The sequence below is a fragment of the Apus apus genome, chromosome 2, assembly GCF_020740795.1.
Source record: "Apus apus isolate bApuApu2 chromosome 2, bApuApu2.pri.cur, whole genome shotgun sequence".
Lineage (NCBI taxonomy): Eukaryota > Metazoa > Chordata > Aves > Apodiformes > Apodidae > Apus > Apus apus.
Window position 1 is genome coordinate 5087733 of NC_067283.1, and position 12059 is coordinate 5099791.

Sequence of the window (12059 nt, forward strand, 5' to 3'; positions counted from 1 at the left end):
TTGTCATTCTTTATATTGAAGAAGCAGGTCTGGACTTTCTCTTCCCTTCTTTCTTTTTTTTTTTTTTTTTTTTAACTTGGCTTTAAATTAGTCCTCTCCCCACAAAATCTCACTTCTAGCTAACAGAGAAAGAGCAAAACTCAGAGAAGTCAAGCCAGGATGGTAAACAGTGCTTTTCTCCCTTCTGCCTGGGGGAGGACAGTTAAAGTGTGCCAGTGGCTTCACATTTTTCATTTTCACATTTTCTGAATCACTTTTGTAGCAGATTTGCCAGGACATTCCCTAGATTTACTGGCATTCCTCTCCACCTCCTTTTTGTTGTTTCCTTGTTCTGTTAGGAGTTTTTTTTTAATCACCATTTCAACTTGCCCTGGAAAGTTCTGGGTGAACTTGTGCAAGTGCTGCAAATGTAAAAAGCAAAGTGCTCAGCTGCAACAAAGACTTCTCTGAGATTTGTTCTCTTTTCTTGGGTCACCAGGTCAGGAAGCCATTTCAGGAGATGAATTTAGGCTCCTATGTCACTGCACTCTTCTGGTGAAGTTAATAGGACAACCCAAGCTCAATTAGTTCCACGTGTTAATCGAGCAGTGACATCCATGTGAAGTACAACCTGGTCTTGTTCTTCAGTCTGCTGAGTTTTCTCATTTCAGGAAAATTAAAGGAGAGGAGCAGAAACCCCTGCCATTGCTGGAATTGCTGCTGGCTGGCAGAATGGCTCGTAAACCAATTTGGAATGGGTTTTGTGGTCAATGTTCATTCTGCAAAGAGCCTTCTCATACTTTGCCAAGCTCATAAATGCACGGAAGGTTGGTTGAATCCCAGCCCCAGCCGTGCTGCTGTCAGGAGGGCATGTGTCTCTTGCAAAGCCCTGGAGCAGAGAGAGAAAGACACCAGGCAAACTCTCCAGCTGTGGCCAGCTGTGTGACAGGTTAGAGGCACAGGAGCAGAGCATGGACATTTTGCTGCAAGAAAGGTAGGATTCTGCAAGAGTAATGGAGTAAGTTTGATGGCCAGTGGCATGAGAAGCTGAAGGGGGCTGGGGTTCTCATACTTCTCACTTACTCATGTGAGACAATGTCACCAATCTGACCGCTCAACATGCTAAAACTGAGAGTCCAGCACTTCCAAGTGGTCTTGATTTCTGACAAAATTATTTTTCTTTAATAGTTGAGATAAGATCAAGATCATTATGTAACTCCAGAACTAGAATTTCCACTTTTTTTAAAAAAAAAGATCTCCCTCAGCACCACAGAGCATCTGATACACAACTATTGCAGCTGAAGAGGAAAGAAGGTGCAAGTCATCCAGGTCACCAATTAGAAAAGCAAGATACTCAGCCTCTGTTTGAAATAGAAGCTTCCTTGGGAGAAGAGATACAGGGAATGAGGATGCTCTGCCCATAAATACAAGGCAGACTTGGTAAGATGCATCATCTAGAACGTGACCCTTACATGACAGTAAGAAGAATTTGTGAAATTATGGCATCACTGAAAGGCAAAAAAAAATCCCCCAACATTATAAAGCAATGTAACATTCAGCCAGACCATCTTGGCAACGTCTCCCACTCTGTTGTCATGCTTGGTAGCCCCAACCAAAATTAGCAGGCTGCAAAAAATTAATTGCTTCAGGGGAATCCAGTTCTTACCCATCTTTCCATCTACATCAGGCCTCCATTCCACCGGTCCCAGACACTTGTACCTTATCCACCACTCTCAAGCATCCACCCTGCAATAACAAACATACACAGAGTTTACAGATTAATTTTGACATGTCAATGGGGGCAGAGACTGAACAGGACCACAAAGCATTTCCCCACCATCATCTGGGCTGGAGGAAAGAAGAGAAGCATTTTGTTAGGAACTGAGACCAGGAGTCTCCCCTCCTCTACACACCCCAGAGGTAACACGCTACAAACTTTAGCTTTATGGTTTTAAAATCTCAGAGTAAACAACTTACACTTGTGCCACAGGTCTCCTTTTGTTAAGAGCAGTCCATCTTTGACACATTACACCTTTAATGGATTTTTACATTACTTAATGGAACCTTAAAGCAATACCATCTTTAGCACATCACATTTTGCAGCGTCCGTGTGGGATAACGCTTGGAGAACAGACTGACAGCAGGACATGGAAAGTCAGTCCCAAGGGCAGCCTGTATCACAGCAGAAACCTAAATTTAGGCCTTCCGAATTCCAGCCAAGGTTCCTCAAGGCTGGACCAGATTTTCTCTGAGCACATGGGAAAAAACCCGAGCCTGGGCAGCTCTCAGCAGTAAGATGCCCCATACATTCCTCATGGCAAGCATGTCCCTAACAGCCCTTCCAGAATCCCTGCCTGTTGCCAAGTGCTACTCATGGCTATCTGCTAATCTGCCGAGAAATGATGCAGAAAAGGGCCCAATTACCTGGCTTGCTCCATTTAGCCAAACCTCTGTGTCTAGCCAGGGCTTGTTTGGTTTTTTTTTTTCCAGCCATTAAGAAACTTAAAAGAGTGAACCTGAGCCTGAGTCTGTCCTGCTTGCTAGTGAGAAACCTCGTTTTAGACTGACAAAGGCATAACCCACCCTAAAGATGGGCACCTTTCAAAGAGCAGTGTGACAGGGGCGAGTAGCAAAGACCAGTCCACTTCTGGACTGTGATTCTGTTTCTTCACTGAAAGGGTTGTCAAGCACTGGAATAATTGCCCAGGGCGGTGGTGGAGTCACCATCTCTGGAGGCATTTAAACAGCACAGTGGACCTGGTGCTTAGGGACATGGTTTAGTGGTGAGCTTGCAGTGTTAGGTCTAAGGCTTGGACTGGATGATCTTGGAGGTCTCTTCCAGCCAGAGACATTCTGTGGTTCAGCTGACTGATAAACACAGGTTTCTTGTTCATAAACCCGTGTGAAAGCACAAGTTCATGGAGAGACATCTCAAGTACCTCACCAGACTTGCATGGAGAGTAAGACATTCCTGTCCCCCAGTCACTGCAGGCAACACTCCCCCAAAGTCAAGGAGAGCTGTGTGCACCAGGACACAGCCATGCATTTGGGAGCATTACGTGCCGTGCACTGAGCCCAGGAAGTAGAATAAGGCACTTTGAAAATCTCCCAGCTCCAGCAAATCAATTTAAATGCAATAACAAATCTGAAGTGAACCGGGGATGATCACAAGCATGGATTAAAAACGATTTTCTGCAACTCTGGTGCCTTTCTTGCTGGCAAGCAGGAGGACATTTCTCCAGCCTATTTTGAGAGAGACGAGCAGGAAGGGAAAGCAATAAGAAAGCAGCAGAGGCAGAGACATATACCCCGAAGTGCATTGCTCCTTTGGCTGCTGCAGCTTCCTCTCAGGACAGCACCATTTAGCCTGCGAGCCCCACAGCCTTTGGGGACTCTGCTCTGTCTGTTTTCAAGACAAAAGAGGAGGCAAGGAAGCAACTAACAGGCTTGGAAAGGTTAAAAATCCTGCCTTGAGAAGCAACGGGTCAGTCTATGCAATAGTGAATCAAGAAGGGCACTGAGAAAGCAGTGTAAAAACTCCATACGATTATAACAAGAGCCGGAAACGGCCTGAGTCTTCACTGCTTTTGCTTTCAAAATTGATGCGACACTTCCAGCAATTAAGCTGCATGCAGAGTTTGCACCAAGGGCCACATGCAGATAGCCTGGATTAACCCTAAATTCCTGGAATAGCCCAGGTTAACTCTTCTGTCAGTGTAACAGACTTTTCTAATGGCTTTCTGGAGACCTTCCAGACCTTTACAATCCATATCTAACTAGAAAAGCACGTACCTACAGGAACTGTGGAAATGAACTCTGGAAAAACAGGTGAGCTTTCCATCAGCAGAGCCCTGCCCTGGGCACTTCTGCATCATCTCTGCCATAGCAAACCCCTCAGATCTCACTGCCCAGCTCTCCTGAGCAAACCAGGCCCCACAGACAGTGTAGGAAATCTCCACGGACACACCAGAGAAAGAAAGGTTTTCTATTTTAGCAGATTTTTTTCAGTCCTGAGGGAAGCCAGCCTTCAAATTGGACTGCAAACACTGGCGATTTCCGTGGCTTCCCAAAAATACATACCAGCAGCTTCCTGTTACAGAAGGACAAATTCCTGTTTCTAGTACAAATTGTGCCCTTTTATTATCTCCCTTAAAAAACAGAGTGGTGGGAAAGGGAAAAAATAAGGGGGAGGGGGAAAGGAAAAATCCTTTTTCTTTTCTGGTGTACTTCAGCATCCTCCTTCTTCTCCCACTGAGGTCCCTTATCAGAGCCTTTAGGTGTTGGTGGTTTACAAACCACCAAGCATCTGAACCAGAGCTCCTGCTGCACACTGCACAGCTCCCACAGCTGGAGAACCAGCCTCCACTTTACATCTGCTGTACATCTCCAACAAAATACTGCCCTGGTAACCTCACCCTGCACAAACACTTCCTACCAAGCGATGAAAGTAAGAGCTCAGCAAAGTATCAGCTCCCAGGGATGCTGGGGTGATGCAGTACTTGTATTCCAGGTCTGTGTCGTGCCTGCAAGTGGCTTGGGCTGCTTCTGTCTGCTCAGGAAGCTGCTGGAGGTCACTGAACGTGCAGGGAAGTCACTTAACCTGCAGGGAAGGACAGCAGAGATGCTGTCATCTAGAAGAAAAAGCAGCTTTGATTTGGCTGAGCTGCACTCCATTCTGCAGCCAAAGTCGCTCAACTTCATTACAGCTACATGAGTGCAGAGGATCCATGTGAGAGCTGTATGTAAGGTTATTAATCCACTTTAAAAATTAATCCCAGTTCTTCCCTTTTCTTCCCAGGCTCCTGACTGGGCAGGGATTAAGCAAGACTGAGTTCAAGGGAGACAACAGCAACGTCCTGTCCAGCTAGATGTGACTCCAGCCTCTCTGCATCTAAGTTGAGGAAAACAAAGCAGGGGAGGAGAAGATAGAGAAAAGGATTTATTTTTATTTTCCCTGGGTTTGAGGGAAGACACAAAAATGACTGGAAGAGACTTATCAGGAGGAAGGATACAGGATAAGGGTTAGGAAAGCAGGAATACAGTCCAGCACTAAGAGCTGGAATTGTCAGTGGCCTACCATTGACTTGAAATGGTATTTACAGTCTCACCTTCCCAAAAAAAGGGTTCTTCTCACCCCACAGAGGCTCAGCATCCATCCTAAAACACAGCCTCCAAGTCAGGATGCCTTGCCAGTACTGCAGCAACAGCAAGTGGCATCTCCCTCTGTGGTTTATCACCCCCAGGCTTCCAGGGAAAGCAGCACCTACTTACTCCTGCCTGAGCTCCACTTAACACTTTGGTTTGAAGGTGTAGGGACACACCACTGTACAAAAATAATAATAAGCCACAGTTGCTCCTGAAATATGGCTCAGCTGGAAAGCTACTCAAACGAGCACTGCTAAAATTGGGACTTTCCTTGTTTTTTCAACCAGCAGGGAACAACATGTTGGGCTCAGAGAGTTTAACAAGCAAGAGTCAAGCGGAAAAAATCTCTCCTTTTTAAGAGCTGACCACATTAACTTTCAGCAAGTTTCCGGGAGTCCTGCCAGGGCGCTGGAGTTTTGTATACTACGGAACTGTTAAAAATATTATTGTAAATGTTATTTTCAAAAAGCTTCAGAGGCCAGGGCTGGGGTAGTGTGAAAAACAACAGCAAAGCAAAGGAGATTGTTTTAATGGTGAGAATACAAACGTATGCGTGCTGATAGCTCAGTCAAACAGCCTGCAGGCTTGGCACAGATGGATTCAGAGGCAAAGGGAGCCTGGTTGAAATATTACAGGTTTCTGCTGGTCATCTCAGCCTCATCCTTAGAGTTTTGTCTGAACGTTACAGAACGTTCAGCCTTGTGCACATAAAACTGCCCTGGAAATGGGATCCATACTTTGGGGCTACGCTAAAGAATAGCTAAATTTTGGTGACACCTCATACATGCAAAACCCTACTCTCATGGTACTTTTCCACTCGGGTTATCTAGAGGTCACTCCACACAGTGGTAGTAAAAAAGAAGCCATTTAAGACTACACATCTATGTATATGTGGCACTTAGGGACATGGTTTAGTGGTGGACTTGGCAGCGTTAGGTGTGCAGTTGGAATAAATGAGCTTAAAGGTCTTTTCCAACCTAAATGATTTGATGATTCCATGTTGATGAGCATGCAACTGGGATGGACTTCTTGCAAACACGCATGTAACCAGGCCAGGTTTGCAGGTGCATCTCCCAAGTACACTCAAGGGACTTACTTAATGAGCCCAGATGAGGAGGAAAAAGAGGAAACTTTCCTGAGCATGCACTGATCAGCAGCTAAGTAAGAACTGACGTGCATGCACCATCCCAGCTCATGTAAGGAGCAAGCCAGTGCTCTGGGAATTACTGAGCATGAAACCCAACAAGTAATTCTATATGAATAATAATCAGTTGAGGTTTCTTCTGCCCATTTTTGGGCACGGCACCCCAAAATGGCTTAAGAATCTTTTTTCACAAAATATGTTGCTGGGAGAAGAGATCTGTGCTTAAAAGCCATCATGCATGATGGAGGTTACCTTTAGCCAGTGACCCTGCCATTGCAGCTGGATCCAACAGCTGCTTTTAAGAAAAATCTCCTGAGCCATCCTGTTGATTCCAGCACAACATGTATACAGAATAAGAGCTTTAAAACCTGCATGACTCCTGCTGTTAACTTCCATGACAGCCCTTTAAAACAGCCAGTGAGATCTTAAAACGTCTCCCCTCTCAACCCTTCCTTTTCTCACAAATGACTTTGGAAATTTAAATGCTGCAGACAGCATGCTCCAATAACTTATTTTTTTTTCCCCAGTTAGTTTCTTTCCTTGCTTTAAAGTAATAATCCTTTTACCAAATTCAGTAAAACAACCAGCAATTTATACTGACCTATAAAATACCTTTGATTTTTGCATACAGATCTGAAACTTCTGGAAACCCATAAAACAAGGAAGCAAATCAAAATTATTAGAAAGGACTCTTTTTATCAGGGAAAAATCAGACAACACAGCCCTATCAGGTCAGAGTTAAACGTGTCTTTTAATATCTACAGCAGACAAGTCAAGCAAAGCAAGTTTCCAGGGAACACACATGGTCCCCACCCGTTTGGTTTTTCACTTGCATCAAGGTCTGCACAGCTCAGAACTGTCTCTGCTGAACTCACACTTGTGACAGAGGAGCTGCCTCCTCCAGCAATTGCTGGAGATGAACCAATTTGCTGATTACACCCCAAAGCCCAGTCCCACCATACCCTGTGTCTAAATGCAAATGTTTAAATCAGGCACTGACGTGACAAAGTCTAAAGGATCCTCATCTCCTGCAGCCCAATACATTCATCTCTCTAGAAGCCAGCTGAGCCAAAATGATTTAAACACACATCCCTGCTTGCTGAGGACGAAGGTTTGCAGCTAGAGGAGAGCACTGTTCTGCATAATTTCCCCTTTCACAGGGCAAAATCCTGCCCTTGGATAGCTATCTGTGCACTGAGAAAGTAGAGAGAAATCCTGATGCAAGTTGCACCAACAGAAACCCTCTGGGATCAATGAACACACCCTCCTAAGTGAACACAGCAAAGAAAGTGGATCTCTGAGTAGAAGGCAACACAGAGTTGTGTTGTAGTTTTTTCTTTCTGCAGGTTCTCATGGGCTTTTTCTTGTGTTCTCCCCAAATGACTGAAGGTTTTGTGAGGGGATATTAAAACAAGAAAGAATACAAAAAACAAAGTCTATCTGGAAAAGTGAGACTTAAAGCCTTTTCCTTCGATGTTCCTGGAAAAAAAGAGGAAGAAGGAATAGAAACCAAAAAGAAAGAATAGATTCTAAAGCCTTCAGATGAAATATGCCCTCAGCAAAGCATTTGTCTCAGAGCAAAATCTTTCCTGGTAAAAGCAACTGGGAGAAAAGTGTCTGCACAGCACCAATCCACTACCCAGCATCAGAAATGAAGTCTCTCTGAACGAAACTCTGCACCAAAGGGCTGAAAAGCCAACATCATGCAATGGAAACCTGGCCTGAGAGCTGGACATCTGCACCAGGGGCTGGGACATCCAGTCCACCCAACGGATAATGGTAGGCAGGAACCAACCCTGTCTGTGTGGCTTTGACCTCTAAGAGCACCAGAAAGCATTACAGATCTTATCACTGGTCCAATATGCTCTAACAAGGAGATTAACACTAAGTGACCAAGCTTTGAACTGGGAAGGAGGGAGGTCCATCCCTTCAGTGGGCAGCAAGATCTGATGGCAGTATGAGGGCTTCTGTGCCATCTTCCACGCTCAGCACGCTCTCCAGCTGACCCACTTCATTTCACTTGCAACATCCTGCTGACAGCTTTCAGGATAACACCTGTATCTCCTACGAGATGTCCTACCAGCCTTTATTGTACTCCCACTTACCCTCAACTGGCTGCGATCGATAGTGCCTCTCACAGCCATCCCACCCACAGCTTCCTCTTTAATGAGCCACAGCCTCACCCCTGCAGCCCATCTAGATTTGATTGATCATAACATGGCTTTCCAATTGACTGCAAAGCCAAGGGCTGAGGACTAATTGACCACCTTCTGCTCCCTCAGCACTGCCTTTCCCTGCAAAGGAAGCGTGAGCTCCACAGCACGTGGGGAGACCAGGACCTGAGGATCAGCCCCCCGAAAAAGGGGCACTGCAGAACTTACAAGGTCTTTTTCTTGTTCATACCACTTCTGCCATGCAGTTCTGGATCAAGATTAGACCAGGAGGAGGAAACCGAGCTCAGGTAGCACTTGGTGGCAAGTGAAGATTAAAAGATGTCTCGTGGTTTTGGTTAGAAGGACCATGTTTCTGCATAGCCCCAGGACACTGCTGCCTCCACAAGCTGTTGGCTTGTGCATGCCATCAGTGGGGTAGTGGTAGGGTTATGAAACAGAAACACGTGGGTCAGCTTTCACAGAGGTCTTGTTCTACTTGTCCTTTTGACTCGTAGTATCACATGGACTCAAGTACACTTGCCTTTGTGGATGACTAAACACAGTAAGAAATGAGCCATCACCAGTGCAGGAACCAGACTGGCAGCACGCAGCCGTAGGATCACACAACCTAACAGGCCTGTAGAGCACAAGCTTCAAGCCCTCAGGGCCTCCTGGGTCTGCCCTGCCTCTCCTGCCAGCCCTTTGCCATCCAATATTGACATGGCTGCAGCTCTGCAGAGCCCACACACAGGCTGCTGCTTGTTGCAGCACACAAGAGGCAGCTCCTCCCAGAGAAGGAGAAGCAACCTCAAGTTATTGTGGAATCATAGAGTGGTTTGGGTAGGAAGGGACCTTAAAGATCATTTACTTCCATCCCCCTGCCATGGGCAGGGTCACTTTTACTAGACCAGGTTGTCCAACCTGTGCCACCTGCAGCCATCATGTAATGGTGACCCGTTCCCCCAGTGCCAGGCAGGACACAACTGCTGCACTGGCTCTCCTTCATTCTCCAGGTGCAATGGAGGGAAGAAAAGATGAGGAAACTGAGGAAAAAGCAGATACTGTCTCTTAAATCCAGCTTAGGGCTTTGCAGAATGTAAGGCTGAGCGTGACAGCTCCCCAAGACCAAGAGCAGCCTGCAAGGGAGGCAGAGCGATGAGTAATTTCCTTTCCTAGGTCATCCAGCCTCGTGCTGTGCAATGGAAAGTGGCAGCAGCAGAAGGCTGTGGGCTCTCCTCATCGTCTCGGAGGAAGTCTGACCTGAAAACCTTCAGAAAAGAGAAGTCCATCACCCTCCAGAGATCAAGGACCAACCCTGAACTGTTAAGGCAGCCACATAACCCCTCTGAACTGGAAGACCAGTTGCTCAGCTGCTCCAAAACCAGGTCACTGATTAGGCACAGTGGGGAAACAGTCAACTACTTTTAGAAGAAAGCTCTAGAGAAATTCAGTTCAACTCCATATTGATTCCCACAGCCCCATTACAGACAGACAGAATTAATTTCCAGGATGGAAAGAAACATATGCCTGCATATCAAAACAAAATACAGAAGCCTTTCCAGTTCTTCAGCTGCATTTCATTGGAAACCAGAAGGCTGTCACGATGGAAAGATTTCAGTTTTCTAATTTATCCTCCCTGCTGAGCGTTCAATACCACTAATTGATGAGGAGAGGCCGTGTCCAGACAGCATTTGCAATTGCTTTTTACATCTTTCAACTAAGTTTTCTCTAGATGAAAGAATAAGACAGATTTGCTCCCTGAATGCACTGTGCCCTACTCCAGCTCCCTCCTCCCTAGATATCTGGTTGAGGGAAGGGAGATGAAGCCCATCTCTGAGCTCGTTTACAAGTGTTGGAAGTTTTCCTGGAAAACGTCATCTGCAATTCTGTCACTTCCACAGAACATGCCAAGAGAAAGACCATTGGTGCCAGGGACATGGTCAGTACCATGAAACACCCAGCCCCTACTCTCCAAGAGATCTAGGGGACAGACCCTTCTCCTGATGCACCAGAGCAATCACATAACCAAGAGATGTCTGGTAACACCTCCAGAAAACTGCACAAAATGCACTGTAGCATCAGGAAACAGATCATCAGACCACAGTACGGCCCCAGAGGCCCAACACGGTGCCACCACCAGCAAAAACATCTCACTGGTGGCAGAGCAGGCTTGGTTGCTCACCTGCATGACAGAACAGCCCTGGAATCTAAGCCTAAATACTGATCTCACACTGGTGTTGTCCAGGAGACAACTCTGGAGCCAGCAGAGTGATCCTAGATGCAAAAGCCAGCATAGTCTCAACATGAGAAGGCAGTTGGGCATATGCCTAGATATGGAATTTCTACTCCCGTTCTTTATCTGTGTTAAGCACAGGTTCTAGTTCCCCCCTGAATTAGGTCATGAGAGACTCTGTCCCTTTATACACACTACTCAGCAATTTCAGCCTGGGAGATGCAAAGTGCTCTGAGCTGTAAATGAAATCAGAGAGGGGGGAGGTAAAAAACGAAACGTACACATGCATGAGGCTGTGCTATGGTTACTGAGGAGTAATAAACGAAGCAGTGTTGATGGTCCCAAGCTCTGGCCTGAAACTCCAGCACTGATCTGTTTGTCATAGCAATAGCATTTCCACCTGCACCTTTCTGACATCTCCTCCGGGAGTCTTCACACAACAAACACTGTCATAGATTATGGCCAACAGAGCCCAAGCCAGCTGTGCAGATGTCTAGCTGGCTGACCTCTCCTTACCGAAAGGCTTCTAAATTTTTCCCCCCTATTATTAGTAGTTTTCAAACCACCTACTCCATCAGAAACATAAAGTAAAATTAGCTTATTCCTAGAACGTTAAAAAAAGACAAGCAGATGCCTGCACAAACTGGGTCCCAGCAAGTCAATGGGAAGACTCCAAGCACACAAAGAATGTCCAATCTAGAATTTCTGGCCCTTTTGTTACAAAATCCTATTGCTGTAAGCAACTTGTGCACATGCAAGTTGAGTCACACACATGTAGAGTCCCTCACCTTCACAGGCCAGCTGCTGCTCTCCCATACTATCCAGAGTAAACGACTCCTGTCTGCCCAACAGCCTATTAATAAATACACACCAGGGAGAAAAATTGCATGCCAGCAGGGAGGTGGACAAGATGATCTAATAGGACCTTTTCCATCTCTTAACTTTTGTGCTTAGTCACAGGATAAATACGTTGTACAGAAACATGCTGGCTTTGCTTGCCTGCTTATGTTAGGAGAGCTTTGCCCTCTGAAGACATTTCATTTTCTGACTGTTATTTCACTCATGCTAACAGGACTTACCCAAGGAGAGTTACACACAGGAGAACTTGCATTTGCCTTCAGAGAGCTCCAAGGAACCTGAGCAAGTCCCCCAATTTCTGTCCCAACACCTCATTTCTGTATTATCAGTTAGCAGGCTGGATGGAGCTTTGAGCAACTTGGTCTAGTGGAAGGTATCCCTGCCCAAGGCAAGGGGGTTAAAAATAGATAATATTTAAGGTCTCTTCCAACCCAAACCATTCTATGAGTCTATAAGAGTATGAATGCTTCTCTGAGCACTCAAGCCTGAGCCTGTCCAACATGGAGAGGCAGACAGTTTACTTTTGCAGAAAGTAGGTTGGCAGGAG

General features: G+C 45.9%; 1 protein-coding gene across 5 annotated transcripts in view; it reads right to left on the reverse strand.

The window, feature by feature from the left end:
• LOC127381833 (mitogen-activated protein kinase kinase kinase 3-like) overlaps nt 1-12059 on the reverse strand; it is an 81041-nt gene that overhangs the window by 56468 nt on the left and 12514 nt on the right. For 4 of the 5 annotated variants that reach the window (XM_051612669.1, XM_051612670.1, XM_051612667.1 and 1 more), the window contains exon 2: nt 1646-1725. The exons of the other annotated variant lie outside the window; for it this stretch is intronic. In XM_051612669.1, coding sequence (XP_051468629.1) covers nt 1646-1649 — 4 coding nt within the window. In that variant the 5' untranslated portion in view covers nt 1650-1725. The remainder of the gene's footprint in view (nt 1-1645; nt 1726-12059) is intronic. 5 annotated transcript variants of the gene reach the window in all.